Here is a 23,015-nt window from a genome sequence, read left to right on the forward strand (position 1 = left end):
CTTATGCAAACTAATGATAGAAATCTATCTTGGTACACCTAATATGGTGATTCCCCCAAAAATTAAAATTAGAACTACCATATGATCCATCAATCCCACTACTGGTAGATATCTGAAGGCTATGAAACCAGTGTGTTAAAGAAACATCTGAACCTAAGCATTCATGGACAGATGAGTGCAAACCTAAATATGGATGAAATTACACTATATATGGTATGTCTGTGTATCTGTATGTACACACACACACGCACATATGCAGAAATATTAGCCTTTACAAAGAAGGAAATTCTTTTATAACAACATGGTTAAACCTGAAAAATATATGAGATAAATAAACCAGTTCCAGAAAAACAAATATTTCAAATATTTCATATCACGTACATGTAATAGAGAAATATTACACATACTGAAATAGAAAACAGAACGGTGGTTCTCCTTGCTGGTGGTTGCGAGGGGGAATAAGGAGACATAGGTCAAATGGTACAATCGTTCAACTGTAAGATGAACAGTTTCTATAGATCCAATGTATTCCCTGATGCCTATAGTTGCATACTGGAAATTTGCTAAGAGAAGAGATCGTAAGTCTTCTTACCATACACATACACAAAAGACTAACTATGCAAGGTGATTGGTATGTTAATTAACTTGATTTGAAGAATTACTACACAAGGTACACTTACATTCAAACACCATATTGTTCACTTTCAGTATGTAAAAAATATTTGTCAAGTATACCCAAAAAAGTTGATACAGATCCTTGAAGAAAATATCAGAAATTATACTGTGATATATAACTGACCTTAAGATAGGTATGGCTTAGGAAAAAAAAGAACTGAGGAAAATAAAACTGACATATTTTATTGCATTATCATTTATAATCCACTTGAACAAAATAAAATAAAATGAAAGCAAAAGACAAAAAAACTTGTGAATATGATCATCTTCTACAAACAATTGTCAAAGGTTAATATATTGAAGATGCAAAACATGAACACTTGATACGGAAATATCTAGGCAAAGAACATAATAAATGCAAACACAAGAAAACCACAAGTAATAAAAAAATTCTGGTCACGTTAAACTTCGATTAGTAATCTGAGAACTAAGAACAAAAACAAAAGATTCTAACTTTAAAACACAAGATTGATAATTAAATATTTAATCAAAATTTAGGCTTTATTTCTGTCAAAACACTATGGTATGTCTTGGAAAAGATATTTATAGTACGATATCTGATGAATTGATAGCCATCATGTTCTAAGAATTAAATCAATTAGAAAAGGAGAATCACAAAAATGTGCAAAAGTTTTGAACAATAACTTCATTAAAAGTAATCTGAGAGGCTAGGGTTGTGGCTCAGTGGTAAAGCATTTGCCTAGCATGTGTGAGGCACTGGGTTCGATCCTCAGCACCACATATAAATAAATGAATAAAATAAAGGACTATCAACATCTAAAAAAATTTTAAGAAAATATTTTTTAAAAAGTGATCTGAATAGTCAATGAGTGTAATATTTTCTGAAAACCACATTCAATGTGCAATAAAAATTAAAACTTTACCTTACACTGTACTAACCACATAATAAAATGGGTAAAATGAAAAAGATGAGTAACACTAACTGTTGATAAGAATACTTGGAGAGATTAGAACTCTTAATAAAAAATGGAGGTAGTTCAAAGTAGAACAACCACTGTGGCAATATTTTAGCAGTTTCTGCTGAAGCTGAAATATAAGACTACCCTATTCTCTGCATACTCAGCAGCTAGACTCCTAAGTAAATAGCCAAAGAAAATGAGTGTATTTTCCCACCAAAAGACATGAACAATACAAGTTTTTATAGCAATTTATCAAACCAGTCAAAATTCAAAACAACCTAAATGCTCAACACTTGACTACAAAAATGTACTACATTCTTACTGTAGGAATATTTTTTTAAAAATAGAATTCTATACATATAACATGAATGATTTCACATATACAATAATGAATGTAATAAACCTTCCTTCTAGCAGAGTACACACTATATGATACCATTCATATTAAGTTCAAAATCAGACAAAAATCATACATGCTTCTAGGGACAATGGTAGTTCCAGGAGAGGATGATAACCAGCAATCAATGTGTGAGGGAGGCTTCTGGGATGCCTGAGCCATCTACATCTTGATTTGCGTGACGGTTATATGGGTAAGTAAAAGTTCATCAAGCTCCATGCTAAGAGTTACATGCTTTATTATATCCCTCAGGACTAACATAATATTACATTTCTCCAGGACCAATATAATTTAACTGAATGTTTTTGATAGTAAATATTAAAAATATAAAAGTGCAATGAGATAGTCCTTAAAAAGTAAACATAAAAAATAATGTATATTCCACATTCTACTATACTACCACGTTATGAAGAGTTGAGAATAATGGAATGGAAATGTGGAATCCTGATTATTCTAAGTTAAGAACACCATTCCAGTTTTGTCACAAGTAAGATAAAATGGAAAAAAAAAAACATGAAAGGCCAATTTTCTTACGTTTTCACAAAGCTATTTGAGTTATTTTTAACACCAGGTTGTTAAACTCTACACAGCAATACTTTCAGGTCTACCCTTTAGAGCTTTAAGATGAGAATCTGTCAGTATTCAATATTAAATACTAAAGAAAGGAAAGTTGAAAAAAATGAAGTATGGTAAAATTGGTACATTTCTAAAATTAATTATGTTCACATTTATTGACTTTCAATTACAGAGGTAGAATTTTAATTTAAAAAAAAGAATCTAAGAATCTTCCTAGAATTCTTATGTGCTAAAAGTTTCTTTTCTCTAAAAGTCTTAACTAAAATTTGAGATACAACAAAACTGAAGACATGATCCTTTGCACCTTAGAAATTCCCTGGAAGAATATTCAAAATCATAATAACTTATTCTCTTTATGGGATAAAAAAGCTCAAGTAACATAAAATTAATTTTTAAAACGTCAATTAAATAATATTTTATGTATAATAACTGCTTGAATATTATGGTCTTTTAAGTAAACATTACATACTTTATTATATTCCTCAGGACTAATGTAATATTATTATTTTTCTCAAAACTACTAGAATAATAAAGGATAGGAATTAGGCTTTACATATCTTGGTCATCCCAATTATTTTCCATGTTGTATTATTTTGGAAGGGTATATTCAAATTTCATTTTACAAATTCTAGTTTGGTCTCCAAAGAGATTATTAATGTATTCTCAAAAGAAAATCCAACTTAAAAAGTTAATTTCTAACCATTAAATATTTATGTATATTGTAAAGTAAATACATAAGTTGACTTTGAAGTATAATTGGAGGGGCTGGGGTTATAGTTCAGTGGTAGAGTGCTTGCTTAGCACATGTGAGGCACTGGGTTTGCTCTTCAGCACCACATATAAACAAATAAATAAAAGTATCATGTCCATCTACAACTAAAAAATATTTTATTTAAAAAAATGTCTAATTGGATAGCCAAAAAATAAAATCTGGAAAAAATTAAGATGAGTCCTTCTTCCCTTCAATCATAAATTGAATAAATTAAGTAAAATCTGGTCAACAGTTGTCGATGAATTCTAGAAAATAAAATATATATCCTCAATATTAAGTTTTTGAAAGATTTCATGGAAATATTTCTGATATTCTTCTGACTATATCAGCATCTAAGTCAATCACTATATAATTCTGAAAAACTCTCAATTTCCATAACTAAGTTTACTGAATAGTAATTTATACTAAATTTTGAACATTAACATTGTAGCATTTATGTGCTACATCAACTTTACAAATGAAAAGAATGTTTTCCAATAAATATGTGATTTTAAAAATCATTCACCCTCCCATAAATGATCACATAGAAATAAACACAAATGAAACATGGAAGTACTTCTATTCACAGTGCATGAGCTGTCTCTTGTTAACGTGAAAGAGGAAAGAATGGTCTGTAAATCTTTAAAAGATTTTCCAACCTAACAACCTAGAAAAGGGGTTTGCACATGTGATAAACTAATGTGAGTCAATCTAATCAATCAGTCATAAAGAAATGAATGAATTGAAAAACCCCAATATCAACATTTCTTTCATGAAAGCACAAAGTAAGAACGCAAGCCTTGACAATTTGTAGATAGAAAGAACATTTAAATGTTTCCTGGAAATAAATCAGAATCTGTCAACAGCCTACCTCTCACCATAATAAAAGTGAAACACATGAAACAGTACAGATGAAGAAATCAATTACTAGTGGTTGTGGGTTTTAAAGAAGTAACTCTCCAATCCTGCTTACCGTAAATCTTTAATGAAATATTAAATTATGTTTAACATATGCTACAGCAAAAATAAATTACTAAAAATAACTAATAATTTCAAATGAAGTTGTACAAAGAGGGAATCTAACCTCAATTAAAGTAATTAATCAGAAAACCCAAAAGTCATAGATGTTCCCAGTTTTCCTACATTCACTGAAAATTTCAGTACATTCTTTTGTTGGCTCAACATTATTGGTATGAGTGCTTTCATGGAGGCATTCATCATCACAGACAATCACAGACCATCTTTTACTTGTATTAGTATTGTTCAAGACAATACTATACCCTTATCTTGGACAAAAAGAGGACTCTTTTGTAATGAAAATATTCAGAGGTCATTGGAAATAAAAACTGTTAACACTCACCTGTATTTTAATAGGCCAGGAAAAGTTGCTGACATATACATAGAATGTAATGTTAGGATTGCTTCTAAAGTTAAATTTTTCATAGGAAAAACTATCTCTGTATTCCTTTATATTACTCTTGGAAACTATAGGTGTCTCTTCCCCAGATATTGTTCCAGCTGAAACATAAATAATAATAACAAATTTTAAAAAGTCATATTAGGAAACAGGAATCTTTATTAATTTGCAGACACATAATATACTTAGTTTTATAATTGTTCTTATAAAAACATAATTATCAATATGACAAAGTAGAAAAGTTTCACATAAATTTAATAGAAATAGATTCAGTATCAAAATTACTTTTTAAAATGCTACTACTATCTAAACACTATGTAGTAGACTGGCTTCAAAACTTGATATTCTTTTCTAATAAAAAATTGTATCCCAGAGGTATAATCTTTATTTTTCAATTTGAAAACTGAGCCTCAGAAAGATTAAAGCACTAGCCCCGAATTCATTTTAGCTACCAACAGCACATTCCTCTTTGGAATTCAAGCATATATGGCTCTAGAAACTGAGTTCCTTCTACCAACTACTACTCCACGGAGACTTCCAAACAAATCGGACCATATTTTTTACATCTCAACCCAATTAAAAAATGGAAAAGAAATCAATTTATTTGACTTACCATAAATTGAAACATCACTAGTTTAAATAAATTGGGAGAAGGCCATAATTTAAAACATGAGCTAAATGCTCAATTAGTTAAACACATATTGGTCACTCAGTAAGCATCTACTAAAGTTAACCAACTGTAACAAAGCATTTCCATCAATCTTAGTAAGGGTTCCACCTTAATAAACAGTAAAAATAATTAGTATTCTAAGTAACTGAATTAATTTTCAATTTAGTATTCCAAAATTAGTTTGTATGCTTTCTTAAAATGTAGATTCTTGGACTTCCATCTCCCACATAAGTAGTGAAAAATGAGCATAGAATTTCATAATTGAACAAAAAGAGTTGAACCTTTTCATAGTTAACACTTTTCAAAAGTCAGTAATTTCAACTGAAAAGACATTTTCTGTAGTTTTTTAAAATTTCCTCATAGAACTAAAACTGACAAGCAGGAGTAGGTTTCTAAGTTGGTAAACAGTAGATTAGCTGTTATTTTTATTGGTATGCACAAAAGAATTTCATTGTTTCATGTAAATATCAAGGTTAATAGCTAACTTATAGTTTCAATAGTGAACTGAAAACCTGAAACCTCCATCTCTTCAGTCATTAAAGAAGTAATCTATCTTAATTAAAATCATGGCATTTAATATCATTGACATCTGAAAATAATTAAGTAGTATATATTTGTTAGCTATCTAATTTTAATTGAATAAGGGTAAAAGGTAACAAAGTAATTAAATTTGATTCATATTGCTATTTATTACTTTTATCAATAGTCACACAATGACTGAAGGTATGAGTTTTATTTGATTTGCCTAAATGAACAGAACTTCCATATAGAAACATAGCTAAAACAGAAATAACACCAAAATTCTGTTACCTGTTGAGCCAACTGACCATGTAATGTTGAGATTAAAGTTGTTTGATGCATTAATCGAAATATCCAAATTTTTGTTTGACTACCAAGAAAAAAAATATAAAGGTCAAAAAATTGAAAGCATAGTAAGATAAAATAGTTTAGTCTACCAGTTTAATTTTGTCTATGCTGTATTTTTCAAAGCATATATTATGTAAATATTCAACTGAATAGGCACAGGTATGATTTGTGCTTTTTAAGTGAAAACAAAAGTGTGTACAAAAACTCAAAATTAGATGTAAAGCTCTTCATTTATCTTCTCTACTATGGTGGACTTCTGTATAAAATGGAGTTATAATGACCTCTTTCAAGACAGGAGCACTAAATAAGACAGATACACATCCCCCCCCCAAAAAAAAAAACTTGGCTCCAGCTATTCATGCAGATGTTGTCAATAATATTAGATATGGGGACAGAGGATGCATTCATTTTCTTTCTTTTTCTTTTTTTACATCTTTAGCCAGAGAACCAGGGGATTCAGAAAAAGGACTTGCTCATCAACCTCTAGAAGGGGTGGATTTTTCTTTAAACTATCAATGATGTGGTTCAAAAATAATTGCCATTTTTATAAAAGCAAAACATGGCAGAAATAGTGCATCCCTAGGAAGTGCAGATCCTTATTTTCTCTGAGTCCATTTCATAATTGTTTGTGCCTTATTATAGGCTAGATAAATAGGAAAATAACCTGTTCAAAAGGTTATCCAAGATTTCCAAATGATAAAAAAAAACCACAAACCACTTGTATTTTCAGTTCATCCTCTATAAATTTCAAGTTTTAGGTATTATTGAAATATATGGTACCATAATTGAAACCCTATAAAAATCACTTAGGGCTTTTTCAATGCTGTTCTGAAGGATACAATTCTATGGTTATCCCAGAAAATGATTAGATCCATTACTGAGAATGTGAGTGAGTTTGGCATGATAATGGGATATAAAAACCTACTTCAGAAACTGTCCACATGAAAGACTGATTAGACATGGTCTATAGTGTATTGGAATTAGTCTGTTGTCAAAATGCAGGAAAATGTATAAAATAATCAAGACACCTACGTTTATGACTATTTTCTTATAGGATAAGTAGGAAGACTTGACCTATAACTCCATATTAATTTTAGAGATTATTCCCTGGTGAACATATTCTTAAAGAGGATTATACAAAATGATGTCACAGCATTCTTATGACACTTCTCATGATAGTTTAGCATCAAAACATGTGTCAGGACTCTTGGATTCAATTGGTAAACAGTAAAAGTGAAAGCTGGAACATATGAAAGCAATAGGGATTTCTGGACATAAAAGAAGGCAATGACAGTGAAAGCACACACTGGAACTGTAGCAATCTGATCATGCATGTGACACTATAGTTGACACTGGGAGGAATATTACTATTGAGTCACAAATACCACTGAATTTAAATTTCTTAGATACTCAAAACACCCCACACATTAGTAATTACTATTAACAATGAAAGAAATGGTAAAGAATGAAACTCTGATAGATGTTACAGCATGCTTAAATCCTAGAAACATTACATTAAGTGAAATAAGCCAGACACATGGGGTCAAATACAGCATAATTATCCCATTATGAGGTACCTAGAATAAGAAAAGTCAGAGACAGAAAGCAGAATAAAGGCACCAGGAACAGGGGAAGGGAAAATGTAGAATTATTTCACAATACACACAGACCTTGTATTAGAGAAGGTTCTGGAAAAGGATAGTGGCAATGACGCTACATTATAATTATATTTAATGCTACAAAACTGCATAGCTACATAGTGAGTGGTTAAAATGGTAAATTTATTTTATGTATTTATCAAAATAAAAAGAAGCCAATAGACTAAAATGGACTTCTAAATACTTACACACAGATAAATGTTCTTGCTGACATTATTAACATATCTTTGTAGAAATAGATAATCAGTGCAGAAAGGATTATATTTGAAAAATAATCATTAAAATCCTTATTTAAAGGTAAAAACCTTAAATGTATTTCCAAGAATTCCTTAAAACCTAGGAAACAGCTGGGTGTGGTGGCTCACACCTATACTCCCAGCAACTTAGGAGGCTGAGACCAGAGGATCACAAGTTTAAGGCCAGCCTCAGCAACTTAGTGAAACCCTAAGCAACTCAAGGAAAGTCTGTCTCAAAATAAAAAATAAAAGAGCCTGGGATATAGCACAGTGGTAAAGTCCCTGTGGGTTTAATCACCGGTACCAAAAAACAAAAATAACAACAAAACCCTAGGGAATAAGGAGTAACAGAATAAACTTTTTTTTTTTTTTTTTTTTTTTTTTTGTAGGAAGGCAAGATTCTATTTAACTAGAAAAGAAAATGTTAAGAAATTATTTTATTTATCAGTTAATGAACTTTTTTATTGTTTTCATTTCAAACTCAGTGTTAACCAGGGTCTATTATATGAAAAGATATATTTTTAATCTACATATGTATTTGCTTACACATCATGTAGAATTCAAAGACATTACCTATAAAATACCAATTTTAATTTTAATTTTTAAAAAGATCATTAGAAAAAAAATACTATATATACTTTCGATATTGGTGTTTGCCCAGTGTCTGGAGAAAAATGTACATTTGCCTTATCAAAGGAACTAATCTGAAGGAATACTGAAGTGTTGACTGAATAGAAAAATCTTACAGTACAGGTATATGGCACCGGGTTAGTCATTATGCATGTTTTAAAGGTGATTTAGTCATTTGTTAGACAGTTTTCTTCACTATTACAAACACCTAACACAACCACCTTATAAAGCTTATTTTGGCTCACATTTCTGAGGTTCAGTTAGTCCCACCACTTTGGGTCAGTGGTGAGGCAGACATGTTTTAAAAGAAAAGAAGCCCAAAATTTTCAGAATGTATTTAGATATTTCACTCTTTGAAAATTATTAAAATATATAATATGGATTAAATAATATGGATTAATAAATAGAAATGTATATGTATAACGTGAAGTCTGCATTTTGAATTAGTTAATTCTAGTTCCCAAAAAGTAAAATTCTACAGAAATAAGCTATATGGTTGATATTGCTATTCCTTAGGCTTTTTAACTTATAAATCTCAAATGGATATTAACATGTGCTATTTCACAACAACCTTACAGCCTTTTCTTGAACTGTGTTGATGTTAAAATTTATAATTATTCTTTCATACATTTAAGCTTCCTAAGCTTATAAAACTATATCACTGATGAAGTGAATATTTATATAGCTCAGATAAACCACAGGATTAAGACAAATGACAATGAAAATCTACTACTATAGAATGGTAAAAGGAAAAAAATGTATATTTTTAAAAACATGCTTTGATTTGTAGCTTTTATTTTCAAAAAAGACTACTCTGAATTTGACCGTATATTTATGAGCATAAATTGTTACAAAAGAATACATATAAGTGATGCATAACTTAAAAATAGCAGTATTTGCGATATCTGACTTATAAATTTTCTGGAATGCAAAGATAGCTAAATTGTATGAAAAGAAAGAATTCATAGAATTGGTCTTTTCTATAATATTTTTAAATTTGATACTTCTGAGAATGAGTAAAATCACACTGAAAAATGACATAAAAGTTGTATCACTTAATCTAGTATAATTACAGTATAAAAACAACCATTTCCTCACCTGTTTCTGGGTTTGCTATGAAGTTTATAGCCGTATGGTGGCGATCATCTTCCTGTAATAAGCTGAAGGTGAACTGATAGTCAATCAAAAGGCTATCTGCAGAGGAAAAAGTAGAGTACTCATATTCACTTTGAAGAACCTATAAAACTAAAGGGAAAATATATCGCACACTAATAATAAAAACTATCATTAAATATGAGCAACCTATTCAAGACAAGGAAAATACAGATCTTTATCAAGCAATAAAAAGCAAAATGGAGTACAGCCTAACTCCTCAAAAATTTATTTGTACAATTAATGTGTTTTGATTATAAAAAAGGACAACCATAACAATTATATTTTTATTCTTTTTTGTGATTATAAAAGTACTATGAAAATACCAGATATTCTGGAAACTGCATAAAAGTAAGAAAAAATAAAAGCTGTCCATAATCTTAAAGAGAAATGAAATTAACATTTTGGTGCACTTTATTCCATCTAAACTTCTTTAGACATAAAGATAGACCTTTGGTATCCTACTTTCATAAAACTGAATTCTTTGAAAACATGAACTCTAATGACTATATTTCATTATATAATGTAATGCATTTACTTGTTCATCTTGTGATAATTATTACCTTTAGCAATTTAAAAATGATTATGTGATGGACTTCATTCTACTGTTGCAATCTTCAGCACATATAATAAAAAAGAAATTCAAGGGAAAGACATTTTTAAATTTTGTCCATACATCATGCTGAAACCAAGATAAAACACTGAACTGTTATAGAATGTGCAAGGTGTTCATGTGCCACACCAAGATGGAGTCCTGCTCATGATGTTAAACTGCCACCATTCTAAATAAGTGTTCTAAATTATTTTAAGTAATGTCTTCTAGAACTAGTATTATAAATATTCTAGCCAGTATTATAAATGTCCCATTAAATTCTTGGCCAGGTATTCAAGCATGATTTTGAGGCCAGGCGATACTCAGTGTAGGTAATGAATGTCTGGGTCAGAAGAAGGGGGCTGATTCAAAGGAAATAAAATGCTAATATGTTCAGAGTACTTCCCCCTCCTCCAACCTGTTGCCAGGTTACCTGGCCCCAAGGAATTGTTCTTCCTAACAAGGAACTATTAATGAGTACCCCCTGGGTGGCTCCCTTCTTGCCTGTATCCCACCCTTGGATTATTCCACCTGTTGGTCTAGACAAAGGAGGGGCATGGGAACAAAGGAAATCTAAAATCTATAAAAGAGGCAGAACATCCCACTGCCTTGGGCACCAGCTTTGGCCCTCCTCCTCTATGGGGAGTCTCTCTTGCTCTCTCTCTCTCCATTCTATCCTTTAAATAAAACTTTTTGCTCTTGCCTAAGTCCTTCTTGGGCGTTCAATCTTCCACACCAGGGGAATAGGGACCTGGATCCTGGTATCATCTCTAGTCTCAGATGAGGGCTCATCCAGGATCATCACTGAGATAAGCTTCTTTGCACGCACCCCACATTTTTCTGAGGTGTGTCTTTCTGTCTCTTTCTTTCTTTCCAGAGGACAATAATGGGCACCTATCCACTAATTAAATGCAGTTAGTACAAGCCACCATTCTACAAGACTCGAGTAATGTGATTCACAGGCATGGGTGGCCTCCTAGTCACTGGTCTGGCAGGTCAGGCACGTTGGATCTGCCAACATTTCTTATTTTCCTATCCAGGGCTTGAAGCACATTTGGGGTGAGTACACGGTGTCCTCTAATCCCAGTCTTCCTTTGGATACATGGAGACAGACAAAGGGGTGGAACAACTGGGAGGTTTCTGGCAGGGGCCACTCCTTCCCCCAGCTCCCCTTCCCAACACTCTATTGGGTATCTGTGACAACTGGTCCATCAAGTGGCACTGCTTGAAGCCCCAAAACACATGCGCCTCCAAATGAGCCATACTGTACTCTACAATGCTCACTCCTCCCGAGCACTGATCACACCCTAGCTGTTCAGACTCTAGGGTTGAGAGAGCGACGTGGAATGGTTCATAAGGAAATGCCTGCATTCCCTTTGTTCCCATATTAAGCCATCACAAGCCTATAGGGATTCCCATTGTTGTTTCTGTGTTCCTGTGTGCTCCATGCGTTTCTTTGGCTGCAAAAGGGAGACGTATTTAATTCACCCCTTCAGTAAACTCCTCTGGGGGAAAGGGTGTTAAGTGTGTAAAAATCACTAGATGTTCTCTGTACCCTCTGGACCTCCATAGCCTCTTGCCCACAAAGCAGAGAAATGTACCCTATCGTAGGCTTTTTTCCATGGGTTATCATATTTGGAAGTTTATAGTGGCAGGAGAAGTGTAGTCATGCCTCCAAGTCTGATTCTCCAGGGACTTTGGCATGGAGTGAATGAAGACCCTTGCATGCTGCCAATGATGCCAACAACAGAGCTGGCAGAACCATGCGGTGAGAGACAGGTTTGCTGAACTGTCAGAAACTAGGGGAGTCCCTAGTGAAATGGACAGTTTTCTCTAGCACAGGTACCTGAATTCTGTTTTTTTATACCCAGATGGGATCTTCATTCACAAGTTATGCCAGGTTCACAACTAGCCTAGATACAGAAGAAATATGGATTTTCACATTGCTCAGAGGGGAACCTCATCCTCAAAAAGGAGGGGTGGAAACTGCTAGCCACCACAGGCTCTGGGAGCTAGATACACAAAAATATCTCATTTTCTTCTACTGCCAGGCCTGGAAAACGATATAATCACAGTGGGAAAAAAGAGATGTCTCATAATTTTCTGCATCCAACCTAGCCTGACTACCAACTGGGGGAATGAAAATAGGTCTCCAGAGGAAACATAAACTACAGGACCACACCTTAAGGGACTGATTTTACAAAAGAAAAAAATGGTTAAAATGCTCTATACATGAGGTTTTGCCTCTCAAGTTCAAAACAGCAGCTTCCCTTACTTCTTAGCTTCTGACAGATCTGTACCTCTCCAAAGTTTGCATTTGAAGTGTAAATTACAGGGCCTGCAGAGGTTGCAAGACTTACATGGCTTCCAGAGAACTGGTTTGAGGCCAAAGAAAAAAAGGTGTCACTTATAAATTCAAGCCACTATAGGATCTAAGTGGCTGGCTATCTTATCTGCCCTCAAACTCTCTACCACCCTACCACCATTCATTCTCTCTCTCTCTCTCTCTCTCTCTCTCTCAGTGAGCCACATCCCCAGCCCTATTTTCCACTTTATTTAGAGAAAGAGTATCCCTAGGTTGCTTAGGGCCTCAATAAGTTGCTGAAGCTGACTTTGAACTCGTGACCCTCCTGTCTCAGCCTCCTGAGCCACTGGGATTACAGGCATGCACCATTACGCACAGATTGCCACCCTGCTTTCTTAACAAGTTCCTCCCTAAACACTGCAGTACAGGGAGGAAAAATGGAATGGTCTCAGACATACAAGCCTTTTCTTTGACCATCTTTACCTGAGAACTTCAGGACTCTCACATTCTTTGAATATCTGAACTGACTCTAATCTGAGCCAAAAGTGAACTCTGATCTGATAAAGATGTTCTGTATGCTCCATTATTAGAGTAATAATAGCTGTGTAATTTTTTTAGAACTCCTGTTTTTTAGAAATCTATATTTTTGAGCTCATGGTTTTATGGTGAATTCACATTTGATCCTGCACACCCAAATTAATATATAATTTAGTAGTCTTATTACATCTAACTATAGAGGTTTTTACACTCTGTTTTTGTTCAAAGGTCAATTTTCAAGAATTAGCTTTCAAATACATTAGAAAAATCTCCTTTACAAAATCCTAAGAAGGACACAGACATGTAATGTCAGCAATAAATCTGACAGCCATCAAGGACAAGTGGCCACCTGAGCCTTTAATTTCATTTTCCACCATGGTTGTCAGACTTCACACCTGGGGCATTTCTAACCATACAGTCATGCCCTGTATTTAAGTCATAATGTTAAAGTCTCATAAGCTCTATTTTAATTTCTAACAAGTTAAATCTAATAGAGGCTTTAATAAACATCTGTAGTGTTGCATCCTACCTATGGAGAACAACCTACAAAAAGATACAATATCTTTTTTTCCTGTTTTATGTATGTGTGCACACCTGTGTATTGTATCGTTGTATCTACACATGTGCTTGTGTCCATATATCATGTACATGGTATCAGAATTGGTATAGATAACCAACTCAAAGTGGATCAAAGACTTAGATACCAGAACAGAGATCCTGCAACTATTAAAAGAAAAAGTAGGCCCAAATCTTAAACATTTCAGCTTAGGATCTGACTTCCTTAACAAGACTCCTAAAGTACAAGAATTAAAATCAAGAATCAATAAATGGGACAGATTCAAACTAAAAAGCTTCTTCTCAGCAAAGGAAACAATTGATAAAATGAAGAGAGAGCCTACAGAATGGGAGAAAATCTTTACCACATGCACCTCAGATAGAGCATGAATCTCCAGAATATATAAAGAACTCAAAAAACTTAACACCAAACAAACAAATAACCCAATCAATAAATGGGCTAAGGAACTGAGCAGATACTTCACAGAAGAAGAAATACAATGGATCAAGAAATACATGAAAAAATGTTCATCATCTCTAGCAATTAGAGAAATATAAATCAAAACTACTGTAAGATTTCATCTCACCCAAGTCAGAATGGCAATTCTCAATAATACGAACAATAATAAATGTTGGTGAGAATGTGAGGGAAAAAGTGCACTCAGACATTGCTAGTGGGAATGCAAAATGGTACAACCATTATGGAAATTGGTAGGGAGATTCCTCAGAAAACTTGGAATGGAACCACCATTTGACCTAGCTATCCCACTTCTTGGTTTATGCCCAAAGGACTTAAAATTAGCATATTATAGGGAAGGAACCACTTCAATGTTTATAGCAGTTCAATTCACAATAGCTAAACTATGGAACCAACATAGGTGCCCTTCAACAGATGAATGGTTTAAAAATGTGAGATAGATATTTATATAATACACACAAACACACACACACACACATACACACACACACTGGAGATTATCATGCTAAGCAAAATAAGCCAATCCCAAAAAGGTGAATGTTTTCTCCGATATGCAGATGCTAATTCACAATGAGAAGGGGAGCTAGGGAAGAAAAGAGTTACTTTAGGTAGAGGGGACTGAAGGAAGGGAGGGGATATGGGGATAGGAAGGATAGTAGAATGGATCAGACATTTTTATCATATGTACATATATAACTAGATGACCAATGGGATTCTACATAATGTTTAACCAGAACAATGAGAAATTATACTCCATTATACATGATGTATCAAAGTACATTCTACTGTCATGTATAACTAATTAAAATAAATAATTTTTTTAAATGGTTATAGATAAACACTCATAAAATTTAAAAGAAAAATGGATCCAAATACTTTTTAGTTCATGTGACTTAAAAAAAGGTACAACTTAAATTAGGTAAACAGATGAGAGTAAAGATGTGAGCTTTTCTAAGTAGACAGATGATCAACAGAGTGTTGGTTTCTATAAAATGTATAGAATGTAATATCCATTGCTTCTAGGATTTGTCTTCAACAGAGAAGAGATTGCTAGTACTGTTAACTACACTTGCCTAATATCTTGGCATAATGAGTAAATTAAAAATGAGTAAAATAGATTTAACATCAATGGAATTAATCATAAATGTGTTTATTAGAGCAGACATCTGATTAATCTGCAAAGTTATATAAAATCAAGTACTTTTGACTTCTTAAATTCCATACGTAATATATCTAAACATGATGTGTTTTCATAAACAAGAAATGAAAAAAAAGGTTGATTAGAACTCCAACCTATGCTATAAACACGTCCCATCTAATTCTTAGGTATTCAGGCATGATTTCTCTCTTTTTATTTATTTTTTTTAATTATAGTTGAAGGTACTAGACCAGTACAATGTAACCTGCATATGGTAATAATCAATCCTAATGTCCATTGGGCTAAAAAATAAACTAAAGTCCTAGAACAAAATTAGCAGAACATTATTCAATTCAAGGGATTACTAAGGACCATTCAGTGAATGTGAATTACTACAAATTGAAGTAAGCAAGCTTACATTTCTACACAAAAGCGTTTTCTTTTAAAACTTCTGGAAGACTACTCTTAATAATTCTCCAATTAACACATAATTTTCCACTTAACTAAGATATGACATGTTTCTCCCCAGAATTTCAGAAATCACATTGTATTTTAGTGGGTTTATAAACAAATGAATTACCTATCCTTTAAAAGATTAACTTAACACTGAAAGACATTCTGTAGAATATAGGAATAATACGTAAAAATTTAAAGTATGTCTCAAGTTTATAAAAATAAACAATTTGAAAACAAGTTTTGATGCTACATTAATGAACCTTTCTGTTACGGCTTAAAGAAAATAAGTCATGATTGACTATAAGTCAACTCAAATAATTTGTTCAACTCTCAATGCATACAGAGAAATAAAGTAGTAGTAAGAATAAATGTGGTCAAGATAGGTGGAAGAGCTCTCTTTGTAGACTGGAAAAAATAACATGTTTTATACTAAATGGAAAATATTGAGAAAGGAAAACCTGATGAAAGAGGATAAAGAGAAGAAGTAACATCGATGGACATTAAGGACATTAGGCTAAGCAAAATAAGCCAGATGCAGAAAGACAAACATTGCATGATTCTGCTTTTCAAGCAATCAGAAATAATCAGATTCATAGATACAGAAAGTAGAATGGTAGTTATCAGGGATGAGGGGATAAAGAAACAGGGAGATGCTGGCCAAAGTGTATAAAGCTTCAGCTACACAGGATTATTACACTCTGGAGATCTACTATACAGAATAGTGCCACAATTAACAACAATGTATGCTATACTACAAAATTTGCTAAGAGAGTAGGTCTTGTGGTAAGTGTTGATAGAAAAACAAAAGTAGGGAAATAAATAAATAGATAAATAAGGCGGGAGGAAACTTTTGGAGATCAATAGATCTATTTCTGCTCTTGACTGTGATAATGGTTTCATGGGTATATCTTTACCTGCAAATTCATCAAGTTTTATATATTTACTGAGTATAGTCTTTGTCTGTAGATAATAACACAGTTAATTATGTAATCAATGTCATAGGGACATGCAGTCTTATATAAGACATAGGGACTTATATCTCACATCAAACATGAAAATCAATTCCAGGTGAAGACTTAAATATTAAAAGCAAAATTTTATAGCTTTTAGAAAAAATATTACAGCATATTTCAAGACCTGAAGAAAGTTCTTAAGATGCAATTCATAAAAAATTAATAAAATATAAAAACTCTGTTTTAGTCACTTTTAATTAAGTTTAAAAACCAAGTCACAGATTTAGCAAGGATGTTCAATACATATAACAAATGAAGGATTAATATGTAATCCTTCATTTTTACAACAAAAACTCCTACAAATCAATAAGAAAAATGCTTTCAATATAAAAAAATAAGCTAGCTACAAAATAATAAAAAGGCAAAGAATATGAATAACTTAATCATTAATCACAAAAAAATAGGAAAAAAACAAAATGAAGATATATTCTGTTAATAAGAGAAGTGCCTATGGAAGGAGGGCACACAGTGTGAAAGGATGCAGAACAACAGGTCAGGCAAACACTAAGGGAAAGTGTCATACTCGTATCACTCAAAGTAGACTTTAAAACAGGAAATGTGTTGTTAGGGCATTAGCATAATTAACCATAACAAACTGCTGATATTAATTTACAAAAAAGTTGTAAAATTTAAACACATAAAATCTTTAATAGTTTTTGTTTTACAATACAGGTTTTATATTAAACAGAAAATGTACACAAATTCCATTCCAGATAGCAAAAGAACAAAAATCACCCCCTGCCAAACACAAAAATCATACAAATAAGCTATATATAACCTTAATAAAGAAAACTATAAAATCTACTTCAGGTCATAAAAGGAGATTTAACTATAAATGATGGATACATTGCTAAGAGACATTTAAATTCTAAGGAACACACACACGTACTACTGCATACACATACATACACTCTCCTCAGATTAATTTTTTAAATTAATAAAACTCCAACCAGCAATCCATTCAACAGAGAGCTGAAGAAATCAAATAAAGTGCATGTTCCCATGGGGTCTGCATTCTATGCATGAAAGAGAAAGAAAAAATTTTAAACATAAACAAGACATTTTAAGTGCATAAAATATTATGAAGGCACTTAGCAAGGTAATTATATAAAATAGGTGCTGCAGATTATTGCTCACATGCCTAGTCTAACCTACAGACTATTTTTATAAATAAAGTTGACTGGACCATGGCCACACTCAATCATTTGCATATTGTCTATAGTTGTTTTTCAGCTATATTTAAGAGTTGAGTAGGCCTAACAAAGATCATCTGGCATATCATGGCTAAAATATATATTGTTTGGCCCTTTACAGTTATGTAAATGTTACAGAGTGGTGCTTTAGATAAAGCACACAAAAGAAAATAATATATGAGTTGAAAAATGAGAAAATACTATTGGAAAAAGTTCCCAATTCAGGAAGAGCAAGGTCAAATATGAAACAAGGTTGCCCTATTTGAGGAAAACAAAAAAAATTCTAGTTATCATTAATCAAAATTATTAAATGCTTAATAACTTTAAGCATTTAAATGATTTTTGGAGAGATGCTTAAATTGATTTTTGGAGTTGTAAGAGAAAAAGCCACAGAGCAGGTAAAAGAGAGTACCTGGGGTCTAAAGTGGAACAAATTACATTCCATGCATGTATAACTACATCAAAATGAATCCCAAAATGAACCATTATGCACTGATAAAAACATAAAAAAGAAACTGTACATATAAAGAGGCTTCCCTCATAAAGTACCAGTCATATAATAATAACTCAATAAATGGAAACTTTTTCTTCTCACAAAAAGAAAGCAAGCAGGTAAGAGTAATATCATAGAAAACCTTTGGAAGGTCTTAAGCTAGGGATGAGAGAATCTAATTTACAGTTTCTAAATGTCACTATAATGGCAGAGTGGAGAATAATCTGTAAGGATTCAAAATCCTTACAGATTAATTCAATCAAAAATTGAAAATGGGGAAACTACTCAGGAGGTTTCTTAAAATGCCCAGACCAGAAGAGATGGTGCCTCTGACAGGGTGAGAGGAGTAGGATGGAGAAAAATCTATGCCTTTGAGATATATTTTAGGTAAAGCCAGTAAGATTACTAAAAGTCCCTGGGTGGAGAGGAGGGAAGACATCAAGGAGGGCAACCAGAATCAAAGGAGACTCCTAGACTTTGGACACAGCAATTAAGACTTTTGGTACAAATTTGCTGAAATGGGGATATTTGCTTGAAGAATTAGATTTTGGAAAGAGAAAAAGAACCAAGAGTTTTGTTTTAAACATGTTAAATATTACTTTCTAATGGAATATCTAAACAGTGGTATTAAACAGAAAACCACAGAAAGAAGTTTGCAGCTCAGAAAAGTGATCAATCCTAGAAGATTTGGAACATCAGCATATAGATAGTTTTTAAAAACCATGGATTCAATGAGATTTTCAGGGACAGTTTAGAGACAGAAAAGAAAGCTCAACAGTTTCTAATGTCACTCCAGAGGCAGAGTGGAGAATAAACTGTAAGGATTCAAAACTAAACTAACCCTGAACACTATGGCATTTAAAGAGCAGGAAGAACGAAAACCAAAGTAGACTTAATGGGTGCAGTCAGTGACAAAGCAGGAAAAATTGGAAAGCATAATATAAAAGGCAAGGAAAAAAGTTTCAAAGGTTTTAAAGAAGCACAAAATGCTGCTTTACAATTGCAATGTGCACAGAGTCCTCGGGACTGAAGAGAAAATGGGTGGCAAGATTTGTTGACACATTTGGACAAGTTTTTTAAGTTTTGTTCTGAAAAACAGAAATAAGTCAACAACTGGAAGGGTACAGAAGGAGTACAGAAATTTTGTTTTTAACATGGGAGATTGTGGGATATATATACATACACTGAGTGAAATGACCCAGTAGAGTCAGAGCAACTGCTGATAAAGAAGGGAAGGACAAAGATTCTTAAGGGTGAATGAACTAGAATATAGAGAAAAAACAAACAGCATTGGCTTTTATTTGAAACTCTTTCCTTGATAAAAGAGTAAAGGTAGAGAAAACAGGTACAGAAGCAAGAAATATTGTGGATTGGGGTGGAAAGAAAATGAGGATATTCCCAGATACTTGCTTCTCTTTTTTCAATGAAATACTAGGTAAAATCATCAGATGCTACAGATGAAAGTTTTGAGAATAGAGACAAAGTTTGAAAATAATTATTTGGAGATAACAGATACTCCTCAATGCTTGGTGGGGTTACATTCTGATGTATTTCATGCACCAAATCTACTGAAGACCATAGCTCAGCAGCACAGTACACTGTACAGTATAGGTTCTCTTCCCTTGAGATCCCATAGCTTGGGAGCTGTACTTCACCACCCAGTGTCTTGAGAAGGCACCATACTGACACTATATGGCTAGGTGAGGAAATGATCAAAAAGAAAATTCAGTCATTGTTTCTGCACCATGGTACTAAGTATTTAACACAGGGCACCTTGGTTACAAGGAGCCACATCCCCAGTCCTTTTTAATTTTTATTTTGAAGATAGGACCCTGCTAGGTTGCTGAGGCTGGTCTCAAACTTGTGATCCTCCTGCCTCAGCCTCTTGAGTCCCTGGGATTATAGGTATGCACCACCATGCCAGACCCTAAAAACCATCTTAAGTTGAATCATTATAATACTTTGAGGACCATCTGTATTTAAAATAAATAATCAGGGAAATACAAGAGAATGACCAGGTAGTTTTATATTTTCATTTGATATATGCAAAGTTCAAGACCAATTAATCAGTATGGCCATTTGATTTCATTTTTTTATCAAAACTGTGAAGACGCAAAAGCTCAGGCACAGACTAGTGTACTGCTACACAAACAGAATGAATAAAGGGAGCTACAAAAGAATAGGGAATGCTGGTACCACAAAACCCAAAACTGGTTAAGGGTATAAGAGAGAACAGCACAGCAGGGGTGAAAACGGAACAAAGAGGAGGGTTGATGAATCACAAACCTCAGTGAGTCTGAAGAATGACGGTATTTGGTACCAAGTGCACTGGAACACCTGGAAGCAATAGGATATCTGAATTTGATATTTCATAGGTCCAGGGTAAGACTATGTTATACACAACTGCAGAGGTCAGGGCACTACAGGCCCAAAGGGCAAATTGTGCCCACTAGTTTTGTTTTTTGGTTTTTTTTTTTAAATTATACTACAGCTATATTCCTTTGTTCATACATTGTTTAAAGAAGCTTTTATATGATAATAGCAGAACTGAATAGTTGCAAAAAAGATTGTACCATCTGTAAAGTCAAAAATATTTAGTGTCTGTCCCTTTATAGTATCATAGATTTTTTTAAATGGCAATAAAAAGACTAAGATAGATTATATACACTGCATAATATTAGTAAATCCCATCTAGTTTAGACTGACCATATGATGAACTCCAGGGCTATCAGGAGTATCACAAGGACTAGTTGTCAATACTATAAAATATACTAGAGATAAGTGATTTTGTAGCCATGGGACTGAGATTTGCTTCAAAGACAGTACACACCAGCGTGTCAACATTATTTATTAATAATAACTTGATTATTTATAATTGGTTGTACAGAGCCAGAGGGTTTACAATGCTTAAAGTTGGTAATGTAACTAAAATATCCTATGTGACTGGTTCAACAGGTTCCATGGTGAGCAGACTTTGCACTTCCTAGTCCTCAGGTGATTTGCACTCATGCTGGTGGTGACTCAACACCTAGAGCAAGAGCACATTCTATGTGACCCAGCACTTTGGGCAACAAAAAGCCTGCAACTGAGATCTCCAGATGTTTTTCAATGTATACCTTTGGCTGGTAATAAAGCTGTCCTGTGCTACAGAGTGAGTGAGGTTAAATCTTTTTGGCAGACTTACATAATTGATGCATAATTAAAGTACATAGGGAAATTGACATAATCAAGAATGATGTCAAGAGATAAGAAGGGAAAAAGAATTGAGGTGATAAAGCACTGAAGGCAGTGTCTGGGAGTTCAGCAAAAGGCAGCAACAAAGGGAAGTGGAATATTGTCTTGAAGAAGATAAAGAAAGATTTTGAATGGTAAAGTAAAAACTACTTATCACTGTCAAAAAAGGAATGAGGTGGACACTTATCTCAAGTCTAGACTGTAAAGTATCTACATTATAAAAGAAACAGCAGACACTGCCATTGGATAATATCCAAGTTTCAGGGTATACCAAACTTCACTCAAAGCCAGATATTAAGAAAAGAAGAAGAAGAAGAAGAAGGAAGAAGAAGAAGAAGAAGAGGAGGAGGAGGAGGAGGAGGAGGATCATATTTGGTGATGGAATTTAACAAATAATAATTTCTTTTTTAAAATGAAAGAAAGAATAATACCCCAGAACCAACAAGCATACATGGTTTGTAGGTTTGGGTCTCTAAATACCATTCTTCAGTACAGGAACCATGGGTCCTTGAGAAAATGACTGATCACACAGCTGGGAAGCACAAGGGAAGTCTAAAATACTCTGTAGTGCAGAAAATAAGGATATGCTCAGAAGATGATGGAGCCGTATCAAAAGGACACCAGGGTCAATTTGAGAGGGATCTCAACAGCCAGATTTGGAACATTCTGAGTTACAAAATAAATCATATTAAGTAATTTTCAATAAAATAAAATATAAAACAAATATTCATGAGTCCATATTGATCTAAATAAATAAGTGAATAAACAAATACATGGGGGAAAGGGAGAGCTCTCCCTTATAGTTAATAAGTCTAAAACAAATGATGGGTTAAAATATCACAATTAGGTAAATACACTAATATTCCTTTCAGGTAATGTCAGCCAACATGTGGCACAAGCTGTCTCTGCCAGCTTCCATAGGCTGTTCTCATTTGAAGGCCCAGCACCCTGTGTCACATCTCCCCACCCCTTGCTTCCATCATCACATCTCCCATTGCTGAAGCCAATCTCTCCTGCCCCCTTTCCATAAGTACACTTGTGATTACACCAGGATAATCCAGGATAAATTCCT

General features: G+C 33.3%; 1 protein-coding gene across 1 annotated transcript in view; it reads right to left on the minus strand.

The window, feature by feature from the left end:
• ATRNL1 (attractin like 1) overlaps positions 1–23,015 on the minus strand; it is a 746,355-nt gene that overhangs the window by 447,942 nt on the left and 275,398 nt on the right. Inside the window, 4 exon segments of the mRNA XM_079136646.1 lie at positions 4,680–4,837; positions 6,217–6,295; positions 9,896–9,898; positions 9,900–9,991. Coding sequence (XP_078992772.1) covers positions 4,680–4,837; positions 6,217–6,295; positions 9,896–9,898; positions 9,900–9,991 — 332 coding nt within the window.

This window comes from Sciurus vulgaris (assembly GCF_902686455.1).
Source record: "Sciurus vulgaris genome assembly, chromosome: 4".
Lineage (NCBI taxonomy): Eukaryota > Metazoa > Chordata > Mammalia > Rodentia > Sciuridae > Sciurus > Sciurus vulgaris.